At 51.2% G+C, this 27,233-nt stretch overlaps 12 protein-coding genes across 12 annotated transcripts; 6 read left to right on the forward strand and 6 right to left on the reverse strand.

The window, feature by feature from the left end:
- Positions 1-202: 202 nt before the first annotated feature.
- PHATRDRAFT_50005 (predicted protein) lies at positions 203-1,601 on the forward strand (the record flags this gene model as incomplete). The annotated part of the gene is made up of 1 exon (XM_002184791.1): positions 203-1,601. The coding sequence occupies exon 1, from the start codon at positions 306-308 to the stop codon at positions 1,599-1,601; it is 1,296 nt and encodes a 431-aa protein (XP_002184827.1). The 5' UTR covers positions 203-305.
- A 259-nt stretch (positions 1,602-1,860) lies between these two features.
- Positions 1,861-4,502, reverse strand: PHATRDRAFT_50006 (predicted protein). Its single transcript, XM_002184856.1, has 2 exons — positions 2,393-4,502; positions 1,861-2,307 (listed from the first exon to the last, which is right to left on the reverse strand). The coding sequence occupies exons 1-2, from the start codon at positions 4,361-4,363 to the stop codon at positions 2,071-2,073; spliced, it is 2,208 nt and encodes a 735-aa protein (XP_002184892.1). The 5' UTR covers positions 4,364-4,502; the 3' UTR covers positions 1,861-2,070.
- A 1,079-nt stretch (positions 4,503-5,581) lies between these two features.
- PHATRDRAFT_50007 (predicted protein) lies at positions 5,582-6,376 on the reverse strand. The gene has a single exon (XM_002184857.1). The coding sequence runs from the start codon at positions 6,273-6,275 to the stop codon at positions 5,790-5,792; it is 486 nt and encodes a 161-aa protein (XP_002184893.1). The 5' UTR covers positions 6,276-6,376; the 3' UTR covers positions 5,582-5,789.
- A 1,406-nt stretch (positions 6,377-7,782) lies between these two features.
- PHATRDRAFT_55128 (hypothetical protein) lies at positions 7,783-9,337 on the forward strand (the record flags this gene model as incomplete). The annotated part of the gene is made up of 1 exon (XM_002184792.1): positions 7,783-9,337. The coding sequence occupies one exon, from the start codon at positions 7,783-7,785 to the stop codon at positions 9,130-9,132; it is 1,350 nt and encodes a 449-aa protein (XP_002184828.1). The 3' UTR covers positions 9,133-9,337.
- A 559-nt stretch (positions 9,338-9,896) lies between these two features.
- On the reverse strand, positions 9,897-10,100 carry PHATRDRAFT_16509 (predicted protein; the record flags this gene model as incomplete). Its single annotated transcript, XM_002184858.1, has 1 exon — positions 9,897-10,100. A coding segment is annotated over one exon (204 nt), but the record flags the coding sequence as incomplete, so codon positions are not given.
- Positions 10,101-11,052: 952 nt separating this feature from the next.
- PHATRDRAFT_4342 (predicted protein) lies at positions 11,053-12,222 on the forward strand (the record flags this gene model as incomplete). Its single annotated transcript, XM_002184793.1, has 2 exons — positions 11,053-11,177; positions 11,418-12,222. Coding segments are annotated over 2 exons (930 nt in total), but the record flags the coding sequence as incomplete, so codon positions are not given.
- Positions 12,223-13,010: 788 nt separating this feature from the next.
- On the forward strand, positions 13,011-15,472 carry PHATRDRAFT_51245 (carboxylase propionyl-coa carboxylase). The gene is made up of 3 exons (XM_002184794.1): positions 13,011-13,139; positions 13,299-14,810; positions 14,949-15,472. Exons 1-3 carry the CDS (start codon positions 13,128-13,130, stop codon positions 15,417-15,419), a joined length of 1,995 nt encoding a protein of 664 aa, XP_002184830.1. The 5' UTR covers positions 13,011-13,127; the 3' UTR covers positions 15,420-15,472.
- A 184-nt stretch (positions 15,473-15,656) lies between these two features.
- Positions 15,657-16,964, reverse strand: PHATRDRAFT_40861 (predicted protein; the record flags this gene model as incomplete). Its single annotated transcript, XM_002184859.1, has 1 exon — positions 15,657-16,964. The coding sequence occupies one exon, from the start codon at positions 16,962-16,964 to the stop codon at positions 15,657-15,659; it is 1,308 nt and encodes a 435-aa protein (XP_002184895.1).
- A 520-nt stretch (positions 16,965-17,484) lies between these two features.
- On the reverse strand, positions 17,485-19,273 carry PHATRDRAFT_50011 (predicted protein). Its single transcript, XM_002184860.1, has one exon. It carries the CDS (start codon positions 19,217-19,219, stop codon positions 17,888-17,890), a length of 1,332 nt encoding a protein of 443 aa, XP_002184896.1. The 5' UTR covers positions 19,220-19,273; the 3' UTR covers positions 17,485-17,887.
- Positions 19,274-19,600: 327 nt separating this feature from the next.
- On the forward strand, positions 19,601-20,386 carry PHATRDRAFT_40863 (predicted protein; the record flags this gene model as incomplete). The annotated part of the gene is made up of 1 exon (XM_002184795.1): positions 19,601-20,386. One exon carries the CDS (start codon positions 19,601-19,603, stop codon positions 20,384-20,386), a length of 786 nt encoding a protein of 261 aa, XP_002184831.1.
- Positions 20,387-21,974: 1,588 nt separating this feature from the next.
- On the forward strand, positions 21,975-23,423 carry FABB (3-oxoacyl-[acyl-carrier-protein] synthase; the record flags this gene model as incomplete). Its single annotated transcript, XM_002184796.1, has 2 exons — positions 21,975-22,581; positions 22,747-23,423. 2 exons carry the CDS (start codon positions 21,975-21,977, stop codon positions 23,421-23,423), a joined length of 1,284 nt encoding a protein of 427 aa, XP_002184832.1.
- Positions 23,424-23,783: 360 nt separating this feature from the next.
- On the reverse strand, positions 23,784-26,132 carry PHATRDRAFT_50012 (predicted protein; the record flags this gene model as incomplete). The annotated part of the gene is made up of 2 exons (XM_002184861.1): positions 23,784-25,863; positions 26,096-26,132. 2 exons carry the CDS (start codon positions 26,130-26,132, stop codon positions 24,164-24,166), a joined length of 1,737 nt encoding a protein of 578 aa, XP_002184897.1. The 3' UTR covers positions 23,784-24,163.
- Between the last annotated feature and the right edge of the window lie 1,101 nt (positions 26,133-27,233).

The raw sequence follows: 27,233 nt of genomic DNA on the forward strand, positions 1-27,233 counted from the left end.
TTTCACAACGACATTCAAGAGTCATATCTAGCTATTCTAGAGCCAATCCAATCCGTTGAAAAGGTCATTTTCCCGGAGGGCCGAAGTAGCCGATCTCCTCGATGTGACACTGTTTTCTCTACTTGACCGTGATCGAACGAACATGGATCCAGGAAGCCACTTTTCGGCCTCTCCCCATCATCGTCCCACACCGCCATCCAACCTCGTTGACGGTGAGTTCAGTTTGTGGCAATCATCCATTGATCTCTTTGAGCCATCACCTTGACCCCTCTGAGAGACTCTCCGCATAGAACAAACTGTAGAGTATGAACGCACCCCCACCGTCTTTGCCGGTCCGAACCGTTTCCAAGGGGGACACGAATATTACTTCCAAAACCGGACCCCAAAAATCTCAATCTACATTTGGGCATCCCGACAAGCCTCTTCCGTTGCCAACCAAAGCTTTCCCATGTCGTATTTTTTCTGACGGATCTTCTGCAGGTATTTTTGTGGAACGCATCGGCAACAAACCCATGCCAATTACTGCTTCGCGTTCCATTCCTTTGCCTTCTTGGTCCTTTCCCGGGAGCAGTACAACCACAAAATTGCGACGTAAACAAAATTCCATATCGCCATCACGTCAAGGAACTGTGATACTACGGCGAACCGGCAACAAAGATTCTGTTTTTTCCGATTCACAGAGCTGCCATGATGTTCACCCCGAGAAAGTGGTAGACGTACAATCCAACTTTTGCCACGGGATTTTACTGGAAAACCTTTCGTCTGTGGCGCGTGACCTAACTCAACCCGATATCCAAACATCCCAGGAAGATAATGCGAGTAGAACAACCACCCACACAGCCTCGACCTGGAAACAATCGAACGTCGCCGTACCAGTGGAAGGTAACAGACTTTGCTCGTCTTCGCAGCCACCCATTGCACCAATACTCGAAAATCCTCAAAGAAATGGTGTATGGTGTCCAATGTCTGGTTGGGCCACTGAAAAGACAAAGGCTGTCGCTATAAAAAGGGCGGACGAACGTGACCGCGAAGTGTCGGACGCCGTGTGCTTGGCAAATGCTCACGTGAGTTCGGGTGACACAGAGCAGAATACTCGGCAATATTTAAGTGTCGGAACGACCGTTGCTTCCGACGTACCACGTACCCCGCACTGCAGCTACTATTTGAATGCCCCACAGCCACCCCCTTCTTTTTTCGAAGAGGTTTCCTCAAATGCATCATCCACACGTCCGCAATCACAAGACCTACAGAAAGCAGCTCTGTCCATTTTTGCAAACGAAAGTCCAACAGAATATGAGGATAAGGAACGGGCCTCGCCAAACACTGCACAAAAACACCAAAAGCCTGACAAAAAGAAATCGGGTTGGAAACGGTGGTTAGTGCTCCTATTGTTTCTGATGGGCAGTGTGGGCGGTATTGCTGCAGGAGGAAAATTGTCGGTACACAACAGCGATACTTTCGAGAAGACTAGGAATTCGTCGGTTGTTCTCGAAAGCCCTGGTCGGTTGGAGAGGATACCAGACGCTACGCGGCATACTTTGGAAACAATAGCTCCGACAATGGTAGCAACGTCGAAAGGCCTGGATACATCGAGTTTTTGAGACTGTTTCTGCGGATGCTTTCGGTGATGATCTTATCAGGACAACAGCGCTCATGATGGCTTCTCTAACCGAAGTACTTTGTGGGCTATCAACTATCAAAGAGCAATCCAGCCGATAAACTAGAGAATAAATGAAACATAGGGACTTGCAAGGAATTCAAAGTTTCGTGAGCTATGTATTGTCGACAGCAATTCTTTTGATGTACAAAAATGCATTACACACAAACATATAAAGGCTAACGCACACAACAATATCTTTTGATGATTTCGATGTTTACATTTAGTTCGACCTGAATCCGACAAGGTCCACCTTACTTTTCCTCTTTGCTACAAATAGTTCACAATTCAGGACTGTATGGCTGACGAAAAGTTCGCAACTCCCACAGGTTTTTGATGTGACACAGAGACACACCGCGGTTCGGCGCTACTGATATTTTGATCGGAAGATAACCACTCCATCACACGAGAGCCTATGTCCCTACGATCGATCTGTTTCCAGTATCTTCTGTAATGGACCGTACAATCACATATCCCCGCGGCAACGGTTTGCAGCCTAATTTTGTCAAGGCCCGGGCGTAGGCCTTCGTTGAATTGGCTTTTAACAAGCTTACGGGCAGAGAATCCTGAGCGTGTGGATAATCCCAAGTCCCGCAGACGTCAATCCCACTCATGGCAGCAAACAATCGGGCCGCCGGAATCCAAGCAGACTGTTTAAGCCGACCCACAAAAAGAAGAATGGTGGTTGAGTACAGAGAAGCTTTCTTGCCTCTCCGGCTGGGATTTCGAACGTACCGGATACTTGTATTTGGCCACGTCGAGTAACAGAAATGCGTCATCCCGGGAAGCGTAGGATCCTAAAGGAGAAAAGTGCCCGCCACCGTGTTGATCGAGGACAGAACGATCGTAGTTGACGTACACCCGGGCCTTGGGATCGAGTAAGGCTTGCTGCAAGTCGGCCCGTACATCGTCCAGAGTTGTGGTGTTTGCCACTACGTAGTGTGTTGTCACCGTCCACAAAGATGACGGCAGCGTGCAAGTGAGCAAATCCGCTGTTTGGACAAGGCTGAGACCCCCGGGAACGTGCAGAATACCGTCAAAGGTGGCGTTGTGTCGAATCACTTTGTGGTGGACGCATTTATTGTGGATCAAGCTGGATTGGGTTGCGTACACGTAGGGTTCGTAAGACGGGTCCATGGCGGCCTCCACCGCCCCTGCATCGTTCGCACCAACCACACTGGATCGGATACTGTTCCAAACGGCCACAGCAGCAGCCACCCCGCAATAAGCTTGATTGATCTGAACATCCCACCCGGTTTGATACTCAAAGAAATCGGAACTGGCTTCGTACCAGCCGTATTGGGCGTTGCGTAGCAAGGAGTAGGCCCGTGATGAGTTCAAATACAACAAGGGTTCTTCGAGATTTTGGGTTACGTGCGCCCGTGCCCGAAACCATCGCTGCGTCGATTCCCACGCTTCATCCGTGGTGGCGGTCGTGGCGTTCCAGCCATGCCCCACCGTTTCGCGGGTCGCGTTCCACCACGAAGCTTCGGCACGTTCTGATTTTTGTGCCAGCACGTGATAGGCGTGCACGGTATCGTTCCACCAGGCCCGCTCCTTTCCATTGGCCTGCTTCCACCAATTCTGAAAGGTGTCTTCCATCGCTCCGGTTTCGTTGACGGCCGCTCGCTCCGTGACTCCCCACCAGCCACGAATCTTGGACCCAAAGTGTCGCAAATTGTTCTTTACGTGATTGTACCACTCACCTTCGGTCTGTGCCGTGTGGTTCCAGAGTGTCCGTGCCTGGGGACCGACGCGTTGCGCTTCGTCCTCCACAGTACCCCAAGCGTGTTCGGCCGTTTGTTCGGTACCATTCCAAGCCGCGTGTAGCCAATCTTGCGTGTCTCCTAACCACTCCTTACCCACGGCACCACCGCTAGCGCTCATGCTCGAAGATACTTCGGTAGCCTTTTGGAGGGTACTGTTCCAAAGCTGCGCGGCGGCGTGTTCCGCTTGCTGGAGGTGCAGTCCTAACTGCCAATCCCGCACGTCATTTTGGGCCTGCTGTCCCGTCTGCTGCGCCCAAGAGGACGTGGCCTCTTGCGCGCTACGTAGTTTTTCTCCCACGTGCCATTCACTGGTTGTTCCTTGGACGGCCGATTCCGCCTCGTGCCAGGTATTCCCGACACTGTCCTTGGCGTGCCCCAGCAGCGGCTCCGCGCGCACCCGAATGGTGTGCCACCAGTCCATCGCGTTGTGGTCGTCATCGTTGTTGTTGCGGTCGTCGTGATTTTTGCGATTGTCGTCACGCAAAGAGCGTTTCCATTCGTCCCAGACTTGGAGCAACACGTCGTGATTGTGAAGGTCCTTCCAATCCAAATCGTTCCAGGGAGTGGCAAATGTCAACAAAGTCGAGAACATGGTTTCTTTCGGAGAATGCTCAGCCTCCACAGGGCTGCTTGAGCGAGTACTACTACTAGTACTACTTTCGTGGGGACGACTAGTAGTGCTACCGGTGTAGATCACAACTACTATCGCCAGTATGGTTGTACCGATGAGTGCGAGCAGGCGTCTTGGGGACCGAAGGAAGGGCGTCGATACAGCAGTAAGGCGTACCTGTCGTTCCAGCGCATCGTAGGGATCCGCACCGTAGCCCGACTCGTCGTCGTTGTCGGACGGACTCTCGACTGCCCGTGCCGGCAACAATCTCGTCTGTTCCGTCGAGAATGCCGACGCGTTCTTCGTCCCGTTGGCCGAGTGCTCCATATGACCTCACAGTAACAACAACAGTAGTAGCAACGTCTCGAAGCTCGTCTCTCTGGTCGAGATTGTGGAAATGACGCAGTGAAGGTATGTGCCCTGTCTCTCGGAGCGCAACAGACGACGAATCGCAAAAGTCTACCGAACGAATTGCCAAAGCCAAGGAACGAACGCAATGGGGTTTCCCTTCTGTTAGCAATAGTTACTTTGCCGTTACAACTGTCTAACAGGGAAGGAAAGCTACCGACCTAACCTTGGTACGTAGAGAGACCCAGCCGCGCGCCGGCAAGATTCAAATTCCGTTACCCTACTTGTTCCGAAACTCGGGTCCACGGACTGTGACATGACTACGACGCCAAGCCTGCGAATATAAGAGAAGGCGCAACCAGGAATAACCCCTCTCTACGCGTACCGCCGAGACCAAAGACGGAACGAACTTTGGAACGCGCGCGGATGTCTAAAATACCCGGAGGGTCTTGTCACGGGCCGTGAATGTGCCGAGAGTCACAGGTACAGCATTTGAACCCGGAAAAACGTATATGACTTTCCCGATTGGAACGCAAGGAGCACTTAGCACATACAAATCGGAGTGCGCTCCCGTCGGCATAATTAGTCGTGGTCCTTAATCGTCCAATACGACTTATAAGTATTTGATAAATGGAAAAAGGAGGGATAAGGTCGAAAACCACCTGAATATTTTGATGCCAATACTCATAGCAACGAGTAGGCCGATCCCATTGTCTAAATAAATCGCAGGCTCCAGTCGTATTCCACCCCTGCCCACCAAACCAGGCTGGCAAAAGGGCTATATATTTGTGTCCAGTAGATTGCACTAATCCAGCTTGCGTGGACGGGTCTAGACACGTACGAACGTTACCAGAACACACCGTACGCGAGACATCCAAATCCTCTGGGATCACGGCTACGAGAACACTGCCCATTCACGATTTTTCGGCCAGTCCAGAGAGGATCGATTCCGTTCGATTATTCGGGGGTCGAAAAAGTCGCGGTAGCTGCACCGTCACGCCGCACCACCACACATCTCACGCAAAAAGGTGCACCGCAACTCTAGTAGTTACTGGAAGCTATACTCGTTTTTTGCAGGACTAATTGAAGGTAATCCAAGAGGTAATCCAAGAGGCAATCCAAACAACCTTTCACCCTGACTGTTAGTTCGCATGGTACGATCAATGGCCACAGCGACACTTAATTCTAATAGTCTCTAACGTCAGAAATAAATTACTTTTTACTAGAGAATTAGTTTGACAGTGACAAACAACTGTCATCAAACAGCTCAGCACGAAGCGGTACATCCGTACCAACTCGCGTGCGCCGCAACACTGCTAGTAAGGGCACTTTTGCGTTTCGACACGGCTCAACAGAGTGATCTCCGGCACCAAACCGGGGCAAGGAGACCACACAGACGTGACATTTACATAAAATAAGCAAAGCTCATCGACATGCTCATACTCATACTGAGACTCATGCTCATCATGGTCAACATATCCTCATCAATTTCCGGTGCTTCCATACTGGGGGCTGTTGGACTACTGGGGGTGGGAGCCTTGACCGATTTGGGGTTCCTGGCGGACTTCATCGTCATGAGAGCTCGGTGCTGAGCGCTGGCACGCGGAGCTCCAGCGGCGGCATCTTTGGACACAGCATCCGCTTGTTGCGGGTGGGCTTCTACATGCCACAGCTGAGTCAAGAGCTGGTCTCCTCGGTGCTTCTTAGTGTTGGCGTGGAGCTGCTTGGTATCTCGCTCACCCTCGCTTTCCACAATCTGCACCAAGTCACGGCGATAGCGAACCCGCTCCGCTCCTTCCACCGACATTACTGTGTACCCGAGGACGGTTCCCCAGAGTAGTAGCTGCACCAACCGAGTCGGTCTCATGTTCTTTTCCGCACTTCGACTCATCTTTGCACTTTGCTTACTCGGTGTGTGTTTGGAACTCACGAAACAGTTTATGTGACGAAAGTAACCGAGGGGCCGAAGCGGTTGGTTTATCGGAGCAGTTGAGTTGTGGAGGTCCGCAGAGGGTATCGAAAAGTACGAGCGCGTGCAGGAGATTTCTTTAGTGCGTTCGGTTGCGTGTGAATTCTACTCGCGAGTACCAGCGGTGTGCGAACACGGTCACCCTCCCCGGCAGATGAAACGGAAATCGACCCTCCCCAAAAGGGTCCGGGCCCGACGAAAACCGAATCGTTGATAAACAACCCCGGCGTTTCCAAGTTTCTAAGTAAAATGCCAACGGAGCCGTTCCAACTCGGATCTCACATTTATGGCTGCGGCTTTGACGTTGAAGATGAATACCGACCAAGATTCAAAAAAGTTAATATACAGCGAAAATTTGTTTACTTAGGAATTATCGGTGTTAATTATATGGATGGCCCAAAACGCTTGCGGGATGAGTTTTCGATTTTTGGCTGGCGTGCACCAAGCGCTACTCAGATCCTTGCAGGACTGTTCAAAGTAGCCAATCACAGCTACGCAAAGCTGGAGTCGAATCCCGTACGTGGGTTTTGCGCTTTGCGCTGGTGGGACGGGTTTCGGTTTGGTGCGACGTGACTGGATGGGTGGGTGGGATGCAGGAATGCGTTAGATCGGAAATTCCGTGGGACTAGACGGAGCTGCACGAACTCGCGGTTTGGCACAGTCAGTCAGTCAGTGGTTGTCCGTGCTACTTCCAGTACGGTTCCGAATTAGGTTTGCCTCGTCCCGTGTCTGACGTCGTTCTGCCTGTCGCAGAATCCCTAAAGCCTCGAACCCTGGCCATCCCAGCGGTACCGGCGGGTAGTACCTCCGACGAGTCACAGCAACTCTCGAATGATACTGTTACTGTTGGAAATGTGATTCCATCCCTACAGGTCTTCGATAGATTCGCAATGCCTGCATGCATTGGATTCGTCGGCACACGGATTACTCGAACCGAAAGGCCATCGGGATCATAATCAAGCTGAAAAAGTGAAAGTCCAGCGGTCTCATCATTCCTAACTATAGGCTGCACAAGACAGGACAGAACACGACACGATCATGACCGTACGACTTGTCTATCTCCTCCTCGCTTTGTTTCAGCACGGCATCGAAACGAACGCGTGGTCGGAAACTCCAGGGATACGAAGACAACACAGAATCTCTCCCAGATTCTCGTCGTTGTCGTTGTCGTCACTCAACAATCCCAGTCGTTGGCGTTCGTTCACCACAATGGAAAGACACTTTGTACAAAACAGACCCCGCAAACGACAACGGAATCCCTTTCCTCTCGGGACGACTATGGCGCACACGATCCCGGAGTCTGCGGCAACAACAACAACAACAACCCATCAGCATCAGCAATGTAACAAGTACTACCGAAGCCTCGCAACTTGTTTTGTCTTCCTTGACGCGACAAACCACAACGATTGCCATTCCGGCATTGATTGGTATGCTCGCCGACCCGGTACTCAGTTTGATCGACACGGCCTACGTGGGTCGGCTGGGCAGTGTCCCTCTTGCCGCCTTGGGTGCCTGTACCAGTATTTTTCACCTCGCTTTCAACGCCTTTCGTGCCACTACCGCCGCTACCACTAGTCTCGTCAGCAGTCGTCTGCAACAAGATGAACAAAAGGCCAGGGAAGTGACGCAAACGTCCCTCTTACTCGGAGTTACCATGGGCCTCGCGGTAGCCGTTACGCTCTGGGCTGCCGGTCGGCCAATATTGGCCAGTATGGGGGTCCCGTCCGACAGCGTCCTCTTTCCTGACGCTTGCGCCTATTTGTACGCACGCTGCGGCGCCGCTCCGGTGGTACTCTGGATTGGTGTCGCCGAAGGCGCCTTTCGAGGCTACGGCGACACCATAGTGCCACTCGTCGCCAGTCTCACCGCCGCCGCTATCAATCTCGTGCTTGATCCAATACTGATGTTTACCTTGGGATGGGGCGTGCGTGGAGCTGCTGCTGCCACCGCCTTGGCGCAATTCGGAGCCGCAATCGTGTACGCGGTACAGCTCAAGCGACGCAACATGTTGCCCGCGCTCCGCCGACGATCGCAATCTTCTGTCTCTTCCGCCGCCACCGTCACCACAAATCAAAAAACAGCCGCCGCCCCTGCATTGCCATCCACCTCCGCATCTTCCACCGCCACAACCACAAGCCGCTGGGATGTAATTCGCACAATTCTCGGCGCTAATGTAGCCATGATGACCAAACAAGGTTCGCTGCTGTTGGCATGGGCGTACGCAACAGCCAAGGCGACGCGTATGGGCGCTGCGCATGTGGCCGCCCACCAAGTGGGTCTTTCCGTATGGCTCGTTTTTGCCTTGATTCTGGACGGTGCTGCCGTGGCGGCCCAAGTCCTGGCTTCCCGGGCTTACGCGAACCGTGACCGGGCGGCTGTCCGCACGTTGCTATGGTATTTTACCAAAGTTGCGTTACTCCAGGGCGTCGTTTCCTTGCTGCTAGTGGACGGCTTGGACTGGATTCTCCCGGGCCTTTTCACGCCCGACCGCACAGTCCAGGCCCACTTGCACCGTCTCGTACCGTACTTGGCGGCACAACAAGTGTTGGTGAGTTTGACGCTGGTCTGGGAGAGCCTGGCCGTGGGGGCTCAGGAATTTCGCAGCCTTGCAGTGGGTACGACGCTCGCTACTGTAGCAAGCGTATATCAGCTGCGTCAACAAACTACGGTGGAAGGCATCTGGAAGGTTGGCATTGTGACATTGTTTGCCGGGCGACTATTGACTGCAGCAGTGGCCAATATTCGGGCGTACCGGAAACTGCCACGCCAGACAGCGTGATTTTACGGCACCCCAAACGCCAATGGTGGCATAAAAGAGCGCAAGCTTGAAGAGACCACCAAGGAGCGATTGGGGAGTGACGGCACGTGCGCCACCCCACAAAGGATGGGTGCATTCTTTGGCAAAACCAATAGCTAGAATAGCAGCCTGCTTTTGATCTGCCCACGCAAGAGCTATATAGAAGAACAGGTCTGGGTAATCCACTAGCAACAAGGAAATGACGTCCCTGGAGTAAGACTAACACAACTAGCAAATAATTTTTTGCATGGTATTTGGTTTTTTGTGTTTCAAAACCCCTTTTGTTAAAGCTTTGTGCAGTTCATATTGCAGCGACCAGGCCACGTTCACTGAAGCAATGATGGTACCTTGTAGCCTGCAGTCCGCTCACGGAAGTTCCTTTCCTTGTGTTGCTGGTCCAACCTTGATCCTTGTTTGGTCGTGAAAAAAGCCAGCGAGGGCGGCGACCGGGAGTGTGTAACGCAGAGTGGGGAATGGGTCGGATCACTGGCAAGGTGAACTATCTACCTACCTACCTATTTCGCGGGGCTCGTATCCGTTCTCCCATGATCCACGTTTGGGGGCGGGGCGGGCGGTGAAAAGAATTGTCGGAAACCATCCACCACCGGTACGTATCAAGGCCAGGGTCCGGGGCCGCGTCGTGTCCGAGGATCCTTCGGTGTGTCTGAACGCTCCGTCGAGGCATCGGGGTTTGTGTCTTGGGCAATGCGCTGCCAGGCGGCTTGCGTCGCGTCACGAAACTTGTTCTGCACTTGCTGTACACAGTCTCTCCCGGTCACGAGGAGTCTCGCAATAACGAGAGGATCCGTCTCGTTGCGGGCTTGTTGAAATTCCTGGCGGGCGGCGTCCCGGAGTCGGGCGTTCCAGGGTTGCCCGGTGTCGGGATCGGCCCAGTGAAAATGCCGCGCCGTCCGCAAACACTCGCGGTACAAACTCAAGACTTCCGCCCGATTCCGTGACGACGTCAAATGACGACCCGACGTAGTAGCCGTCACCGAAGGCGGTAGCCATAAACGGGGAGGCATTGAGGACGAGCAATACGGAATAGAATGGTACTACGATTGACTACGAGTGTGCGCGTAGCGACCGTGAGAGAGTGTACGGGTTGTGAATTGTTGGTATATAGTATTCGTTGGAGCGGACAAGTTCTCTGTCACTCTCACAGTCAAGAGTCCATACGAGTGAGTGTGTGCGTACGAAACGTCCCATCGTCGTTCGGGGAGAACTTCTGTGGGACGTGGGGGACGGGACAGACGATGCAATTCCGGCCGAGTGCGGCGCGATCCAAGATTTCCTGTGCTGACGTCAGCACGGGACGACGATTCGGAAATACGGTTCCGTGAAGCCACAATCAATCCTCATCGCTTTCCACTAGATTTTGCTAGGGCTGTCATGTCGGTACCTGTGGTTTTGGAATCTTGGTTCGCACGAGGAAAGGGGAGAGACGTGGAAGGACTGTCGAGAACGATTCCGCAACGCCGGGGATTCGGGTGCGCAGTGGGGACGCTGCCAGAATTGTTGTGGTCTTCCCGGTCACTGCCACTCGGGGGAAGATGGATACGCAGGCCTGCCTGCCCCGTCCGGAACTGGAACACCATCGTCCAGCCAACCAAACCGAGACAAAGAGTTCACGCCACACAGTACAATACACAACACAACACAATACAAGTCAGTACAATAGACTACCAAAACACTACTGTTGTGTCCTCACTATCCCCTCCTCGTCCTCCCTCCTGTAGAACGCGCATCGTCATTCGCATCTCCGTGTATAGTTAGACCAACGATCACGCTAACGTCAACCCTCCAACATACACCCCAACACACACACGGCACATGAGTTCTTCCTCCGCACCATCAACGACAACGGCCACTGCTACGTCCTCTGCCACTGCCGATATGGACGAAGATTGGGAAGAATGGGACGGACGTCATCCCTTTTGGATTCACTGTTTGGCGGGGAGTGTTGCCGGAGTCGTGGAACACACCGCCGTGTATCCGCTCGATACGGTCCGTACGCACATTCAAGTGTGTGCCAGTTGTGCCGTCCGACGAAACCAACCAAACACTGCGACGGTCTCGTCGCTGTTCCAGTCGACGACACGGAATCGGTCAGGATTGGCGGCCAAAGGGGCCGCCAACGCACTCCGATCAACCGCAACAACAACATCCACACCACCACCACTGCAACCCGCTCTGCCAACCGGCATGTGGCAAACCATTCGTTACCTGGTCAATCAACCCACTGTCGCGACGGCCGCATGGAACAGTACTACCACCACCGCCGCCACTACCACGGCAACCGCATCCTCCACCGAGTTCGCCAACACCAACGCGCCTTTGGCCCTGTTCCGACTCTGGCGGGGCGTGCAGACGATACTCGTGGGATGCGTGCCAGCCCACGCCCTCTACTTTTCCAGTTACGAATTCGTCAAGGCCGCCACCAGGGATGCCGACGGACAGGTCACCACCTGGGGCAGCAGTCTCGCGGGAGCCGCCGCCACAACCTCGCACGATCTCATCATGACACCGCTCGACACGCTCAAACAACGACTCCAACTAGGACACTACGAACGAGGCATGATGCAGGGACTCACACACATACTGGCCACCGAAGGACCCGCCGCACTCGTTCGATCATTCCCGATTACACTCGCCACCAACATTCCCTACGGAATGGTCATGGTTGGTACGCACGAGTACGCCAAGGAACACTTGTTCGCCGAATTGCCCTCTTCCTGGCAGACCATTCTGGCCAGTTCCAGTATTGCCGGATTCGCTGCCGCCGCCATTACCACACCTCTCGATCGCATTAAAACGGCGCTGCAAACCCAAACACTCGCCCCGGCCTGTCTCTATTTGCAACAACCGCCACCGGCCGGGTCCACGCCGGGACCCACCACGTGCCCTGCCGCCGTCCGCCCCGTCTACACCACTTGGCGTGATGCCGCTGGATACATTCTTCGTCACGAAGGACCGGCCGGATTCTTTCGAGGCGTCGCACCACGCATACTGTCCCACGTACCCGCCGTGGCCATTTCCTGGACCACGTACGAAACCGCCAAGGCCTATCTGCTACGACACTACCACAACCAGCATCACCACGCAACGGTGTAAGGGACCTGTCCGTCCGTACCAAACGTAAAACGGTAATGTCTGGTAAACTACCGTCCGGGATGTTGGTACCGTCAGCTAGACGGCGGACGTACACACACAAGTACATACACACGCACGCACATACCTGGTAGTGAGACCAAGAGGAGTAAATGATTTCGAAAGGTCCCGATAGTCTTGGTTGTACGCGTCATTCGTGGCATGACAAAGGCGATAATGAATCAACGTGTAGCTTGAGAATCCGTCTTTCTTTTGGCAGAAGATAAGCTAGGGATACCGGTAAACTCTCTTTGACGCCCCGGAGTTTACGGTACACTTTGAATGGACTTGTCGGCCACTTTGTATTTATTCGTCTAGAGATATCAGAAACACGGAAATCAATAGCGAGCAATTTTTACTTGGGTTTTCCGCTTGTGTCGACCTTCCTTAGAATTATGGTGGGCACTTGGAGTTTTGACAGCTAATGCGTTTCCTGTTAGCGGGCTTTTTCGATTACACCGACTCGATCCTCGAACGTTCGCCACAGAATTTGTAGTAACAAACAATGGATTCCGCCCGTTTTCTGCCCTTGTTCGGGTCCGATGCCGACACGAACGCGAACCTATGTCTCTTCAGCTTTTTGATATATACTGAAAACACTTTGACGTATACACATAACACAGCATGAGCGCTCAGGTGGTTATCATGTATCACCAGTGCGAACCCTCTCGAGACTCACCGTTCGTGTAGTATCTTTCCCTCGGCCTTGGTTTTGCTACCAGGTGGATGATGTTCGACAGACAGCGCCTCTTCCATCTCGGCGATCTCGGACATAGACTTACACTCACTATCAACTGCTTCCAATCGACGACAACGACGAGACAATCATGTGGCAGGCGGTACGCTCCGTTTCCTCGCAACGTGCGCTGACGACAGCTTTACGGTCGACTCGTCGTGGTGTCGAGTCTGCATCCGCTGCCTTTTCCACGACGACTCGTTTGTTGAACCTACACGAGCAGTCTACGGCGGGAGTTTTACCAAAGAAACCGTTCGATAAGATCCTCATTGCCAATCGCGGTGAGATCGTCGAGCGAGTCATCAAGACGTGTCACGAACTAGAAATAGAAACTGTCGCTGTCTACTCGACCGCCGACGCCAAGGCTCCCTTCGTCAGCAAGGCCACACAATCCATCTGTATAGGCCCAGCTGCCGCCAACAAGAGTTACCTCCAACCCGACAATATCCTCCAAGCCATGTCCATCTCGGGCGCACAGGCCTTACACCCCGGCTACGGATTCTTGTCCGAAAACGCCCAGTTTGCCCAAGCGGTACTGGACGCCGGGCACGTGTGGCTCGGACCGTCCCCCTCCTGCGTGCACCAAATGGGCGACAAGCTGGAAAGCAAGGCCGTGGCCGTACAGGCCGGTGTCGCTACCGTGCCGGGCCACGATGGTGTCGTCGAGACACTGTCACAAGCCCTGCAACTGTGTAACGAAACGATTGGATACCCCGTACTTCTCAAAGCTCTGGCGGGAGGTGGCGGCAAGGGTATGCGCGTCTGTTACAATGATCAAGACGTCAAGGACGCATGGACCGTTTCCAAAGCCGAGGCTCTCAGCTTTTTCAACAATGACCAACTCTTGCTGGAAAAGTTCATTGAACGTCCACATCACATTGAATTTCAAGTGCTTTGCGGTCGCAAGGAAAATGGCGACCTGGATGTTGTAGTCTTTCCCGAACGGGAATGCAGTATTCAACGACGCAACCAAAAAGTGATCGAAGAATCGCCGTCCTGTTTGTTGACGCCTGAAACTCGCCAAACTATGGCGGAACAAGTCGTCCGTCTCTGCCAAGCCACTCAGTACCAGTCTGCTGGTACGGTCGAATTCCTCGTCGACGAGGAACAGAATTTTTTCTTTCTAGAAATGAATTCGAGACTCCAAGTCGAGCATCCCGTTACCGAAGCTATCACCGGTGTCGATCTCGTCAAAGGAATGCTCTACGTCGGCGCTGGCTGGCCGCTTCCCGACGAATTTCAGCGCGATGGCATCATCATGCCACACAAAGGACACGCAGTCGAGGCTCGTATCTACGCCGAGGATCCGCTCCGTGGATTCCTGCCTTCCACCGGACCACTTTCTCCTTACGTCGAACCATCTTCGGCTCAAAATACGCCAGAATCATACGTGCGAGTCGAATCCGGGGTGGCTACGGGACATCTTGTCAGTCCCTATTACGATCCCATGCTCAGCAAGGTAATCTACTACGACCAAACGCGCGCCGGGGCCATTGCCGGTCTCTCGCAAGCCCTCGACGAATATGTCATTGAAAGTGTCCAGCACAACGCCCGTCTAGTCCAATCGGTCTTACGCGAGCCAGAGTTTCTAAAGGGCAATACCCCGACTTCTTTCCTGCCGACGCATTACCCAGACGGTTTTAAAGGAGTAAAACTCGGCACATCCGATTTGCAAGAACTCGCGGCCGCGGCGGCTGTTATTTCCGACGTTCGTCGAACGCATTTCGACCGACCCAGTTTGGGGGGACAACCAAATAACTCGGAAGTTGTCGTGGTGAGGCTCGATGGTCTCTTTGGATCTGCCTATAAGGTGGACTGGAGCGCTGTGGATCACACTGTGACGGTCCAGTGCTTGACCGACAAAATGTTGCCGCTACGCGTTATTCAACTGAGTGGCTTCCAAGTCTTTAAGGAGCAATATCTGTGTGACATGACCATCGATGGAGTCTCCCGCAGTGTCCAAGTGCTGGGTGAATCCAACGAAGGTGAACTCAAGTTGCAAATGTACGGCGCCGATGTAATTGTAACGATCCAATCAGAACGGGAATATGAACTTAGTGCCCACATGCATGAGCCACTGAAGATTGATACAAGTTCTTTGATTCTTAGTCCCATGCCAGGGACATTAATTTCATACGCTGTCGACGAAGGCGACTACGTGGAAGAAGGCCAGGAGCTATGTGTCGTAGAAGCTATGAAGATGCAAAATCTGATCCGCGCGCCACGAGCAGGGACCATCGGGAAGTGCAAGGTAACTGTGGGCAATTCCTTGCAGGCCGACCAGCTGATTATGGAATACGCCAAGGACGACATACACGAAGCAGCAGCGCAGGCCCTGCTGGCGCAAAAGACAAACGTCGTGGCAGGCCAAGATCATTTGTAGACGCAAAAACATATGAATACATATACGTAAACCTAAACATGTTTGAAAGGACTACTACTACAAAGCGTCCAACCCTGCCTCAAATACCACAAAAGTGGACTCCAAAGGCGCCTTGGGCAAAACGTTGCGATAAAACAAACCAATACAGTGGCGAATAATAACGTAACTGTAGACTAATATGTTAATACCTTCGTTTCCAAGCTCCATTAAAAAAAGGCAAAGTGAAACTAAAATCAGCTAAGATTTAGTTGCCTCCAACACATTCAAACAGTCCTCGTAGACAACATCGTATCTTTGCGACCACAGTTTGCATTCTTCGTAATAGAGTAAATATATCAGAGTGCGCGTTTCTGGAAGCATGGATCTTCCTCCAGTGATTTCGTACGCGTTACTCTTGGCTGTTCCACATTTTTTCACAAACCCTTTCTGGTCGTTGCAGTTGGATATCTCGCCGAACGTCTGCGAGTCAAAACCTTTACGATCTAGGCCCGTAAAAGCAGCCAGCTGGTCGAGGACTCCTCCCGGCCGCGCGACAACCCCTGGTAGAAGATCTTCGTTGCGAATGTAGAGAATATTTTCCCGTCCCGCCATTGCTTCGAACTGCCAAACGTAATCCATAGCATGCTTCCCCCTTGATCCCAACATTTTTTCAAAAAAAAGCATCTCATGACTGGAGGCTACAAGATCGTGGAACATTTCGGGCGACCGATAGTGTTGCTCTGGTGCAGCCCAATCTGGGCGGGGAACAACGGTATCTATATCCGGGAGAGCCCAGAAATTGTAAACGGCCCACAACCAATCCGCAGGGTCTCTCAATGCAATGATAAACTTTTTATTCGATGGTTGATTGAAGTAGTCGTAAACGACCGAGACGATACGCTGGCTTAAGCATCCGTTTACAGTTTTTTTTTGAGAAGATGTTCTAAGGTTTCGGTGCTTCTGTAAGGCTGTATGCAAGGCTTCCTGGAGTTCGATTTGCATGGTGGTCGGTCGTGATCCTGGAACGAAGTCTTCCCAGTTGTTATTCCGGGACAAGGATGATTCATTCCCCGCAAAACAGAATTCCTTGTCGCGCTTGTTGAAGGCTTCTGCCTCACTGTGTGAAACGAGAATATTGTACAGCTGAGTGGTTCCGGCCTTTGGAAAGCCCACGACGCTGATGTCAGGAAAGGTGGTGTTACCCCATTCTGGCTTAGGTCGCAACTTTGGATCCAGCGGATTAAGAACTGGATGTGGTTTGTGGTATAACTGTAAATCCATGTTTTTGTATGGAGCCACGCTGGCCCGTTCTAGGGTGGCAGCACGATGTTTTCGCAATACACTGGCATCAAACGCTCGTTTCAAACGTGCATCAAGATCCTTTGCTGCATCTGTCGTGGTGACAGCCTTGCTGAAGCGATGCTTTTCGGTGACTTGCCAATCCGGAGGGAACACCTGCGGACAAGGAACGTTGTTATAGTAGCCAAAGAATGCCGAAGAACACGAGAGCGCCAATATGACGGCCCAAGCCACTCGTAAGCTTAAAGCATTACTTTTTTGACCCATCGTCGGTTTCTTTGTGCAGCGTCGCGCTTGGTTTTTTCCCTTCTTTTCACTGGCGATCAATTGAACGTTTGTGTCAGAAAAAGTGTAAGGAGCTCATGTGGTTTTCCTTGGCGATGGAGGTTGGTACACATATTAACATAAAAAAGTATGTCACTGTCAATTATACAATTTTGTAGCAAACATATTTCAGACCGTTTCACACGTATGTAAATAACCTGTCTGACTCGAAATTCATAATTCACACTTTCATATCTTGTCTGTTTTTTCTCGTTTGGTTACAACGTAGTGAGATCATTTGAGAGACCGACAAATCCGTGTCTTTTGGAAACCAAATGAGTTATGGTAAGGAACCTGACCACTTCAAGGATATTAAGTAAACAAACCGTATCTGACTGTTGGGACATGTCTGTTCTATGCAACGCTGATTGTATTGTGATTTCCAATCATTTCAGAGAAATGTTTCAGCAGGTTTTGGGGTTACACACGTAAAGCCAGTTGAAAACTCTACGTGACATGAACTAGAGAACATCTTTTTATATTTACTGTTAATGTAATGTAAATCTTATATGACCACTATCAGGCAGGACTCCGTCTGTCAGTGAACGCAGAGCCTACACCGTAAAATATCATCGTCGGAGCAAATTTTTTCAACCCTAAGGCCCTCATTTTCTGCACCGAATTTTCAACAGATCTGTGTAGCAGCGTTCTTTGAAGTCAACAAGCTCCTCTTTGCATAGACCAACCGTACTCCAGTAGTACAAAATAATGTTGTACAGCTCAGGTTGGAGGTAAGAGACAGCAGCAACTGTTTGGAATGCTGCTGCTGAAGGGGGTTGCTGAAAATACCTCAAGTATGAGCAATCAGAAATATTTTTTCGTTTCCAAGCTCCATGAAAAAAAGGCACAGTAAAAGCTTGAATCAGCTAAGATTTAGTTGCCTCCAACACATTCAAACAGTCCTCGTAGACAACATCGTATCTTTGCGACCACAGTTTGCATTCTTCGTAATAGAGTAAATATATCAGAGTGCGCGTTTCTGGAAGCATGGATCTTCCTCCAGTGATTTCGTATGCATTACTCTTGGATGTTCCACATTTTTTCACAAACCCTTTCTGGTCGTTGCAGTTGGAAATCTCGCCGAACGTCTGCGAGTCAAAACCTTTGCGATTGAGACCTGCAAATGCAGCAAGCTGGTCGAGGACTCCTCCCGGCCGCGCGACTACCCCTGGTAGAAGATCTTCGTTGCGAATGTAGAGAATATTCTCCCGTCCCACCATTGCTTCGAACTGCCAAACGTAATTAAAGGCAGCCAAAGCGCGACGTCCTAGCATGTTGTCGAAAAAGACCATGTCGTGACTGGAGGCCACGAGATCGTGGAACATTTCGGGCGATCGGTAGTGTTGCTCGCGATGAGCCCACTCTCCCTCAGGAATGACGACGTCTACGTCCTGGACGGCCCAAAAATTGTAAACGGCCCACAGCCAATCCGCTGGGTCTCTCAATGCAATAATAAACTTTTTGGTCGCTGGAGGTTTTAAATAATCGTAGACTGCTGCGACAATGCGTCCGTTCAAACATCCGTTGACGGACAATTTATGTGGAAAGGATTGCGGGTTTTCCTGATGATAGTTCTGTAATGTAGAGTACAAGCCTCCCTGTAGCGCCCGTTGCTTGGCTGTCGGCTGCTCCCCGGAAACAAAGCCATCCCATCCGTGGAGTACATCGGAATAGTTTCCAGGAAAACACTCCTCCTTGTTGAGTGGATTAAATGCGACCGTGCGGGGGTGGGAAACGAGAATGTTGTAGAGTTGCGTAGTCCCAGCCTTGGGTAATCCCACCACGTTAATATCGGGAAAGTGAGTGTTCCGCCACTCGGGACGGGGTCGAGCGTGCGGGTCGATGGGATACAATCCGGGATGCGTTTGGTGGCGCGTATCCTTATGCGCGTACGAATCCACTCGCTCTAATTCCACAGTCGCGTTGCGGTGTTTTGCTAGCATAGCCTGTTCCCAGGCGCGTCGCTTGGCATTGTCATCGTTGTTGCCATTTCTAGTTGTCACGTCGGCAGGAACGCCCCCCTCAAATTGGAGCAGCACGGATCCATTGTTGAACCCCTGCGTCTTCAATGATGGTGTTGATGACAGTGAACAATTGGTCGTACCCTGGGTCCACCAATACAAGGATGCGATGTACAGGATCATGCAAACGATGGTCCCCGGGATGTGAAGTGACCGACAAACATCGCGACGTTTCATGGTTCCTTTTTGTTCCCCAGATCGAAACCATTAGCGCTGCACCGCAACAGTGTTGGTACCACGTGATAAAAAGTGCATCAAGTAGGAAGGAAACACACAGAGAATCAATCGTACGAGCAAGGGCGAGCTCGACCCTCCAGAGAGGCAGGCTGGCAATACACCGTGATTTGTGTCGCAGATTTCAGTTCCGGGTCGTTTTACAGTTAACAAGTGATATTGGTTCATAGTCAATCGATCCCACATCGTCCCATTCACGAAACGGAAGCTCCACTTGGGGCTCGGATATTATCATGGACAGCGATTAAGGCCGTTCGTTGGCAATCGGGTTGCTATCGGTACATTTGTTTCCAGCTCACTCCACAATGGTTAGACCTTTCCGCCATGGCAATCTCTCCCGACTCTTCCAACAAGACGAACTTCCCGTGTACAGGAGTTGCCACTGCCGTCGATGGTTCCGGGATCTCCATGGGAATCGGTTCCTCAAACACGCATGACGTCTACAGTTGGGGAACGTCCAACGCATCGGGGAAACTCTGTCGTCGGGACCCTCTGGATCATCCCACACCCCGCCACGTCCCCGCAAAGGCGCATTACGACGGTCCGTCAGTACCGCGACGTGTCTACGTGGGTGGGACGGAAGAATCAGGACACGCCGCTCTACTCACCATGCACGGTGAACTCTGGATGTGCGGATGCGATCGTTGGCAACAACTTGGACTCGGCAGTCCACACGGTGGAGCCAGTGGCTACACCTGGACACAGATATGGCATACACAATTTCAACGTAACCACTTTGTTAGTAACCACGTAACGATACGGGATGTGGCCCTGGGCGGGGATCATACCCTCGTGCTGGCCAACGACAAGGACGGTACCGTCTATTCCTTCGGGAAGGGGGCCGAAGGACAGTTGGGACTACGCACCAAACCATTTGTGCACGCCCCAACGCCATCCCCAAAACTCTCCCATCCCCACAATGCTGCCGTGTGTGCCATAAGGGATTGCTCTCTGACGTTGGATCCAGAAGGAAGGGTACAACAAATGGCGGGCAAATGCCGTAACTTCGAGCAAGCCTTGGCTGCCTGTCGACAACGAGCACGGACCCACGGACTGCTCCAAGAAAGCGACAAATCTGCCTCGGGTGAAGACACTGCGCCATCCGCTTGAGCACGTACTCTGAATCCAAATTCTCGTTTTTGATTTGACTGTGGTGCACTACCAGATTTTGAATGAAACGGAGCCTGTAAAATAATCATAGTAGTAATAATAATAATTAGCATTGATTGGTAGGCTGGGTCGAGGCCTTGGCACACGTTGCGTGCTCACCCCAATTTCAAAATGGCGGCACCCCAGGACAGACCTGCTTCTAAGCCGGCGTACCCAAAACGTCATGCAGGAAATCATCTCATTTGTCATTCTTGTTCCCGTGTTCTAACTTACATCATATGAAGTACGCTCCAATTATGTTGCGACAGAAAAACATGTGCAGCTGTTTGAAGCCTCCTAGTATTTGACGACTTGACAGTCAGCTCTTTTTCTTGCTCTTTCTTACATTGACTGCGAATAGGCTTGCTATTGAAGTTTGCTGAACTTACATGCCTCAATAAGTAAACGTAATACAGGTCGTTATATGTTTGTGACACACATTCATGCAAATTTAAGTTGTACGGATCAGATATTTCCTTAGACAACCGCTACATATTTGAATAGATAAATAAAAAACCTGTGGCAAAGGTTAGTTTACGGTTATCTAACGTCACGTACTGCTATAAGTGGAGAAAATGAGAGAGCAGTTCGACTAAAAGTAATCCATGTCGTTTTCTACATATGTCCGTGTGTACAGGCGTAGAATGTCCGCTCATCTATACTCCGTTCCCTCAAACCCCGGGCGGACATATTTTGCTCTTATTCGTGAAAACACTCCACTAGAGAGTGATCTTGTGCAATATTCCTCCACGATTCTAGTCGGTTGTCGCTGCGGTCTTCTAAAAATTTGTTTTGCACTGCTTTGTAACTGTACCAGTGATCTTACACTTGATCAATTCTAGTCGGGTTATCGCTGCAGTTTCTATCATCAAGCCCTTTCACCAGATATCATTACAATGGGATAATTGACTCCACAATTACTAGCTGCATCGACTTCTGTCAGTTTCCATGCCTCTTTTGCAATCCGTTGCTCACCAAGAATTATTGTGTGAGAGACCGAGTCTGTTGCAGGCGCTGCGTAGTATAAGCTGTTCTTGTAGCTGTAGAAGACAAACAGAAACTCCGACAGAGAAAGTTTAAAACGTCAGGAGGAGCAAACCTTGTCCCATTTAGAAGAAGGCTCACCTCAAATTACACTCCTCAAAAAATGAAGACTGCCGCGCTGCTACTGGCCCTAGCCGTCCCAACGACGGCCTTCACGCCTTCGGCCTTTGCGGGTCAGTCCTTGGCGATACGAGGAGGTCAGTGGCATGCCCCGATGTTGAATTGCTCGGCTGCCTACCATTGCGTGTTGCATTGGGAAAGAAACGTGGTAGCCAAAGGATGCGGACGCTACTGTTGTTGGACCCTTCTTCCTACCCGTCGACGTAGTATGTCTGCCTAGCGGTTAAGAACCAAGTGACTCCCAATAAATGTCGTGTACCGTTGCTTGTGTATGCAGTCTCCTTGCTGATTGTGTATTTTATGATCTTTTCTCACACATGCTCACGTGCTTTATTTTTTGTTCGCAAACCCTCCAACAGTCTCGTCAACCTCGACGCTCTCCATGATGGCCGAGGCCACCAGTCCGGGCCTACGTCGTGTTGTCGTCACCGGAATGGGTATCACGTCCTGTTTGGGTAACACCTTGGAAGAAGTTACCGACAGTTTGAAGAACGCCAAGTGTGGGATAACCTTTGCGGAACAGTGCGCCGAGCTCGGTATCAAATCCCAAGTCCGCGGCATTCCCAACCTCACCGACGAAGACATCAAGGCCCTCATTCCCAAATCCGCGCTCCGTTTTTGCGGAATCAATGCTCAGTACGCCTACATCGCCATGGACCGGGCCATTCAAGATTCCGGTATGGCCGACGACGTTTATCAAGAAAACCCACGGGTGGCCGCCATTATCGGACAGGGTGGGACCTCCATTCCCGATATCGTGGAAACCGTTGAAGCCGTGCAGGGCGGTAACAAGCGGTGGAAGAACAAGGTGGGACCCTTTCGAGTCACCCGCTCGATGGGGTCAACCTGCTCCGCAGTGCTAGCCACCAACTTTAAAGTGCAAGGCCCGTCCTTCAGCATCTCCTCCGCCTGCTCCACTGGAGCACACTGTATTGGGACTGGATTTGAACAAATTCAACTGGGCAAGTCAGATATCGCCTTTTGTGGAGCCGGTACGTAATCAAGTAGTAATGACGACATTATCCTCGTCGTCTGCGAATCGTGATTGTGGAGGTTGGAATGGCTCAAACGACATCGGAGACTCGTTGGTGTCATTTTCTTTCGAGCTCACACATGCGCTGCCACGTTGTGCCTTTCCTTCTTTTCCGGACGAATAGGTGAAAGCGTCAATTGGGAAGTCACCAGTATGTTCGATTGCATGGGTGCTCTCAGCACAAGCTACAACGAAACGCCCGAAAAGGCCTCCCGTGCCTTCGACAAGAACCGCGACGGTTTCGTCATTGCCGGAGGAGGTGGTATTCTTGTCTTGGAAGAGCTGGAGCACGCCAAGGCCCGTGGAGCCAAGATTTACGCCGAATTGACGGGATACGCAGCCAACTCGGACGGCTACGATATGGTCGCTCCCTCTGGTGTTGGTGGACAGCGCTGCATGGACCTCGCGATGGCCGACGCTGCCCGCAACTCGGGCAAGGATAGTCCTGTGGAATACATCAATACGCACGGAACCAGTACTCCCGTGGGCGATGTCATGGAATTGGGTGCTATTAAGACTTTGTTCACCGAAAAGGGATACCAACCGCAAGTCGGTTCCACTAAGTCTTTGTCCGGACACGCTCTCGGTGCAGCGGGTGTGCACGAAGCGATCTATACCATTCTCATGATGAACAACGATTTTATGGCCGAAAGCGCCAACATCGAGGACTTAGTCGACGAAGCCGAGGGCATGAACATTCTGACCAAACGTAAGGACGGTCCCTTCCATCGAGCCATGTCCAACAGTTTCGGCTTTGGTGGAACCAACTGTGCCTTGGTATTCGACAAGTACGAAGAGTAGAGGGAGGAAACACGGTTGGTTGCTGACCTCTACTGTTCCTTGAACCGTTTCCTGTGCCAGACATTTACTGGCGTGCCACGCCCGCTTTCGACCACTCGCTTGCATACAAACTTACAAAGATCAAACTATAACAACGATACGCTAACTCTCCTTCGCCGTAGTGTATTGCCCTGGATAAGCCAGGACCTAGCGGGTAGCCGCTTATAGTACAATTGCTTCAACGGAGGTCTGTATGTATGCAATTGTTGTTCGTCCATTGTTCAATCGACTTAGACTGGGGCGAGCAAAAGCAAAGTTTGGCGAGCCCTCACTATCAGTTCCACCAATTTCTACTCTGCACGGCAATCTACGACAAAGATTAGGAATCAATGTAAACTAGCTCAACAATTATGGCTACACGGTGGGTACTCGGTCTCAATATCCATCTCAACCGATACATCGTCCATGTCGCCCTTGTCTCATCAATTCACATCGTCCCCTTATTGTAACACAGTTGTTCTCATTTGATGTTCCCTCACGCAGGCATTACCCCGATCAGGTTCAAACGGTAATTGAAGTCAAACTTGCAATATCTCAGCGTCATCAGCTCCCGCAAACAAATGCGACCACCAGGTGTCACGTTTATATTTTCATACATATATATATCTTTCCAATCTCATGGTCCTTTTTTTGATTCTTTCACTTCAAGTAATTTCTTTCTTACTGTTGATGTGCCTCCTCGAGACACGAAGGTTGCATATTTACGCAATGTCTTCATCCGAGCGGTGCTTCGGTTCGAATGGGCTTCCCTCAACCTCATTGTGGTGGGTACTTTCCTCTTCGACAGCCTGCCCGCTGGTACTTTTCTCTTCATTGTATTCCATGCCAACACTCTCCTCCTCGAACTTTTCCGCCGTCTCGTTGTCCTTGTCGAATGCGAGAGCGATCAATGGCTGACGAGCACGCTCTCCGCGAACCAAAAGATCAGCGTACGTAAAGACATACGTCATGACGAAACTGACCGCCGGTGTAATGATGAAACTGATCATGGTTGCGCTACCGCAGAGAGCGCAAATGGCATTGTTGCGCAACCAAAAGTATTTAAAGATACCACCTTCGGCATCGTTGACAACGCCATTGACCAGGACCGTCACAATGCCCGAAACGCATCCCATAAAGGCGCCCAACTCGGTAGGGGCCTTGAACATACCGAAATCTTTAGTCTGCAATCCCAAAAAGACGGGGAATACCGAGGTGGCGCAAACCAAATCGGCAACCAAGAAAAGGGCAATCACGTCCCACTTTCTACTGGCCAACCAAATGGCGGGAACGTTAACGGCGACCATCAATGCACGGGCGGCCCAGATAGGATTCCAACCAACTTTGAGCAAATCGTGCGCAAAAACACTGGTCAAACCGTTCTGGAGGCTGTCAATGGAACTGGCCGCCAATGCCGTGACAAGGATAAGCACAAGCACGTGCCATCCGTTCCCGAGGGGCAGCAAGAGATCGAAGAACGCCAGAAAGGCAAACTTTTCAAAGTTGTCGTAGGATTCCGGATCTTTGGCGTACGCAATCATCCCCATGACTCCAAAAAACATCATTATGAGAAAGACCATGGCGGAACCAATGGCAAATCCACGACGCATGACGGGTATGGATTCGGCGGCCCAGACACGCTGCCAGGTACCCTGATTGAAGAGTTCAGCACAGAGAATGGCGATGACCAAGGTGACGGCAGCCTTGAGTCCTTGGATGGTGAAGTTACTGGCCAAGGCGAATTCATCGCGCGTGATTCTGTTTTCATCCGAAATGGTTACGGCCAAGGTCAACATAATGATGAGGAGGGCGACAATTCCGCCCTGAAACCTATCCGTCACAATCGATGCCGGCAATCCCGCGAGGGTCGTGTAAATGATTGTAAACACACCAATCGCAATAGTAATACCAATACCGTAGATTTTGGAATTGTTGCCGGTCAGTAGGGCGAAAATGTTGGAAATCGCCGTGAGTTCCGCCACGATAAAGATGAACATGTAAAAGACGGAAATGGCCGCAATGGAGATTTGCATCACTCGTCCGTAACGTTGGAGTCCAAAATCCGTCGTCGAAAAGGCTTCGGTGGAACGTGCTCGCACCATGGGTCCCAACCAGCAGATAACGACGGCTGGAAAGGAACTGGCGGTAGAGTAGCCCATCACACCCAGCCAGGAAAGCTGGGGGGTGGCACCCATTTCGGTAGTTCCGTACAAGATCCAGGCCCCCATACCCGAAGCAAAGAAGGACAGGGCAATCGCCGACGTACCGGCCGAATTACGGGCACTCAAGAAGTAGTCCGTCTCGCCGACGCTTTCATTCTGATTCAGCATGCAACAGGACGTCAACACGCTGGGTAGTTTGTTCAAGTAGCCCGCGGCACCCAAACCCAAAAGGGTGAAGAAGCACAAAACGCAGTATAGGACTGGAGAAATCGTGCGGCACAAAGTGTAAGTCTTCATCGATCAAGAAAGAAAATTAATCCATCTCTCCTATTAGTAGACTAACATCAATATACTGTTGAAAAATAGGGAGAAACACCCCCGGCATCTTGCAGACGTGCGTTGGACGGCTCAAGATCTCGCTACCATTTTCTCCTTTTTAGCCAAACAGCTAGCGAGATCTCGGGGCATAGCAAGCATACCGGAAGGACTTACCGGCATAGGCCGCTCCCTCGGAAACGTCAAACACCATGACGACGAGGTAACAGGTAGGATATGGTGGGTATCGGTCGATCTATCCGTACACGTACACCACTGATCGATACTCTCTTTGATTGTGAGCGGTGATAAGGAAGATCGGGCGACTACTTGACACGAGTCTGCCGAAGCTACGACGAACCCAAATCTGCGCGGTGCTCGTCGAAGGTCCACGGAAACACATCATCCCCCATCCGGCAACGTATGGATGGCGGCACGCCGAAGCCGATAGATCTCGGAGGCAGGGAGTGTCGTAGTTGGGTCTCCGGATGATCAAATAAGTATCAGATACACGAAATGGGAACAATATATTGAACTATTGTTCGACGTACTGAATAATAGTACAGAATACGTTGTGTTGAAATGACCGTTCGTTCAAATCGTCTGGAATATATATATGGAGATTGGTAGAGAAGACTGGCCAATAAGTGGAAAAACCGCATGGAACTGTAGTCGGGGGAAGTTTTGGCCAATCAAGTGACAACAATACCTGTTTGTCCATAAACCATTTGCCGAAGCTCTCCACTCTACGGAAGGCCGGTGTTTTGTCAAAATACAGGGAGGTGGGCGCGGTGCCTGTCTTGCACTGGTCTCCTTTCCGAAGACTGATCAGGAGAATATTGCCAACTTCTCTAGAGAGGAAAAAGAGCAACTCGTCCAGCAAATCTTAGCCAAATCGTTTGCTCACAACCCAACAGCAAAATCAACCGACACTAAGCGGCAAGGAAGTCAGTCCCCATTAAACTCCACAACTGCCGAGCCAAACAAGATTGATCATCCCAACAAGAGCTACCATTCTTTTGCCAAACGGCAGCAAGGAAAAATATTGAAAAAAAAACCCTTTCCACCGTACAAAATGTAGACCTGGACAAAAACGGAGCAGCACTCCAGATGGAAGCCAGCCCATAACTGACACTCGTCGAACAACACGACACGACACAAGACGCTCTGCCAAATTCGTCAACATTTGGATGGGGAAGTATCTCGGAAGAAGTGCCTCCGACTTTTCCAGGAGATGCTACAAGTTGTCCTCGAACCGTGTGCTCTGAAAAACGGGAAATTCGAGACAACGAAGCAAGCGCGTATGAAATTTGTA

The sequence above is a fragment of the Phaeodactylum tricornutum genome, chromosome 26 (assembly GCF_000150955.2).
Source record: "Phaeodactylum tricornutum CCAP 1055/1 chromosome 26, whole genome shotgun sequence".
NCBI lineage: Eukaryota > Bacillariophyta > Bacillariophyceae > Surirellales > Neidiaceae > Phaeodactylum > Phaeodactylum tricornutum.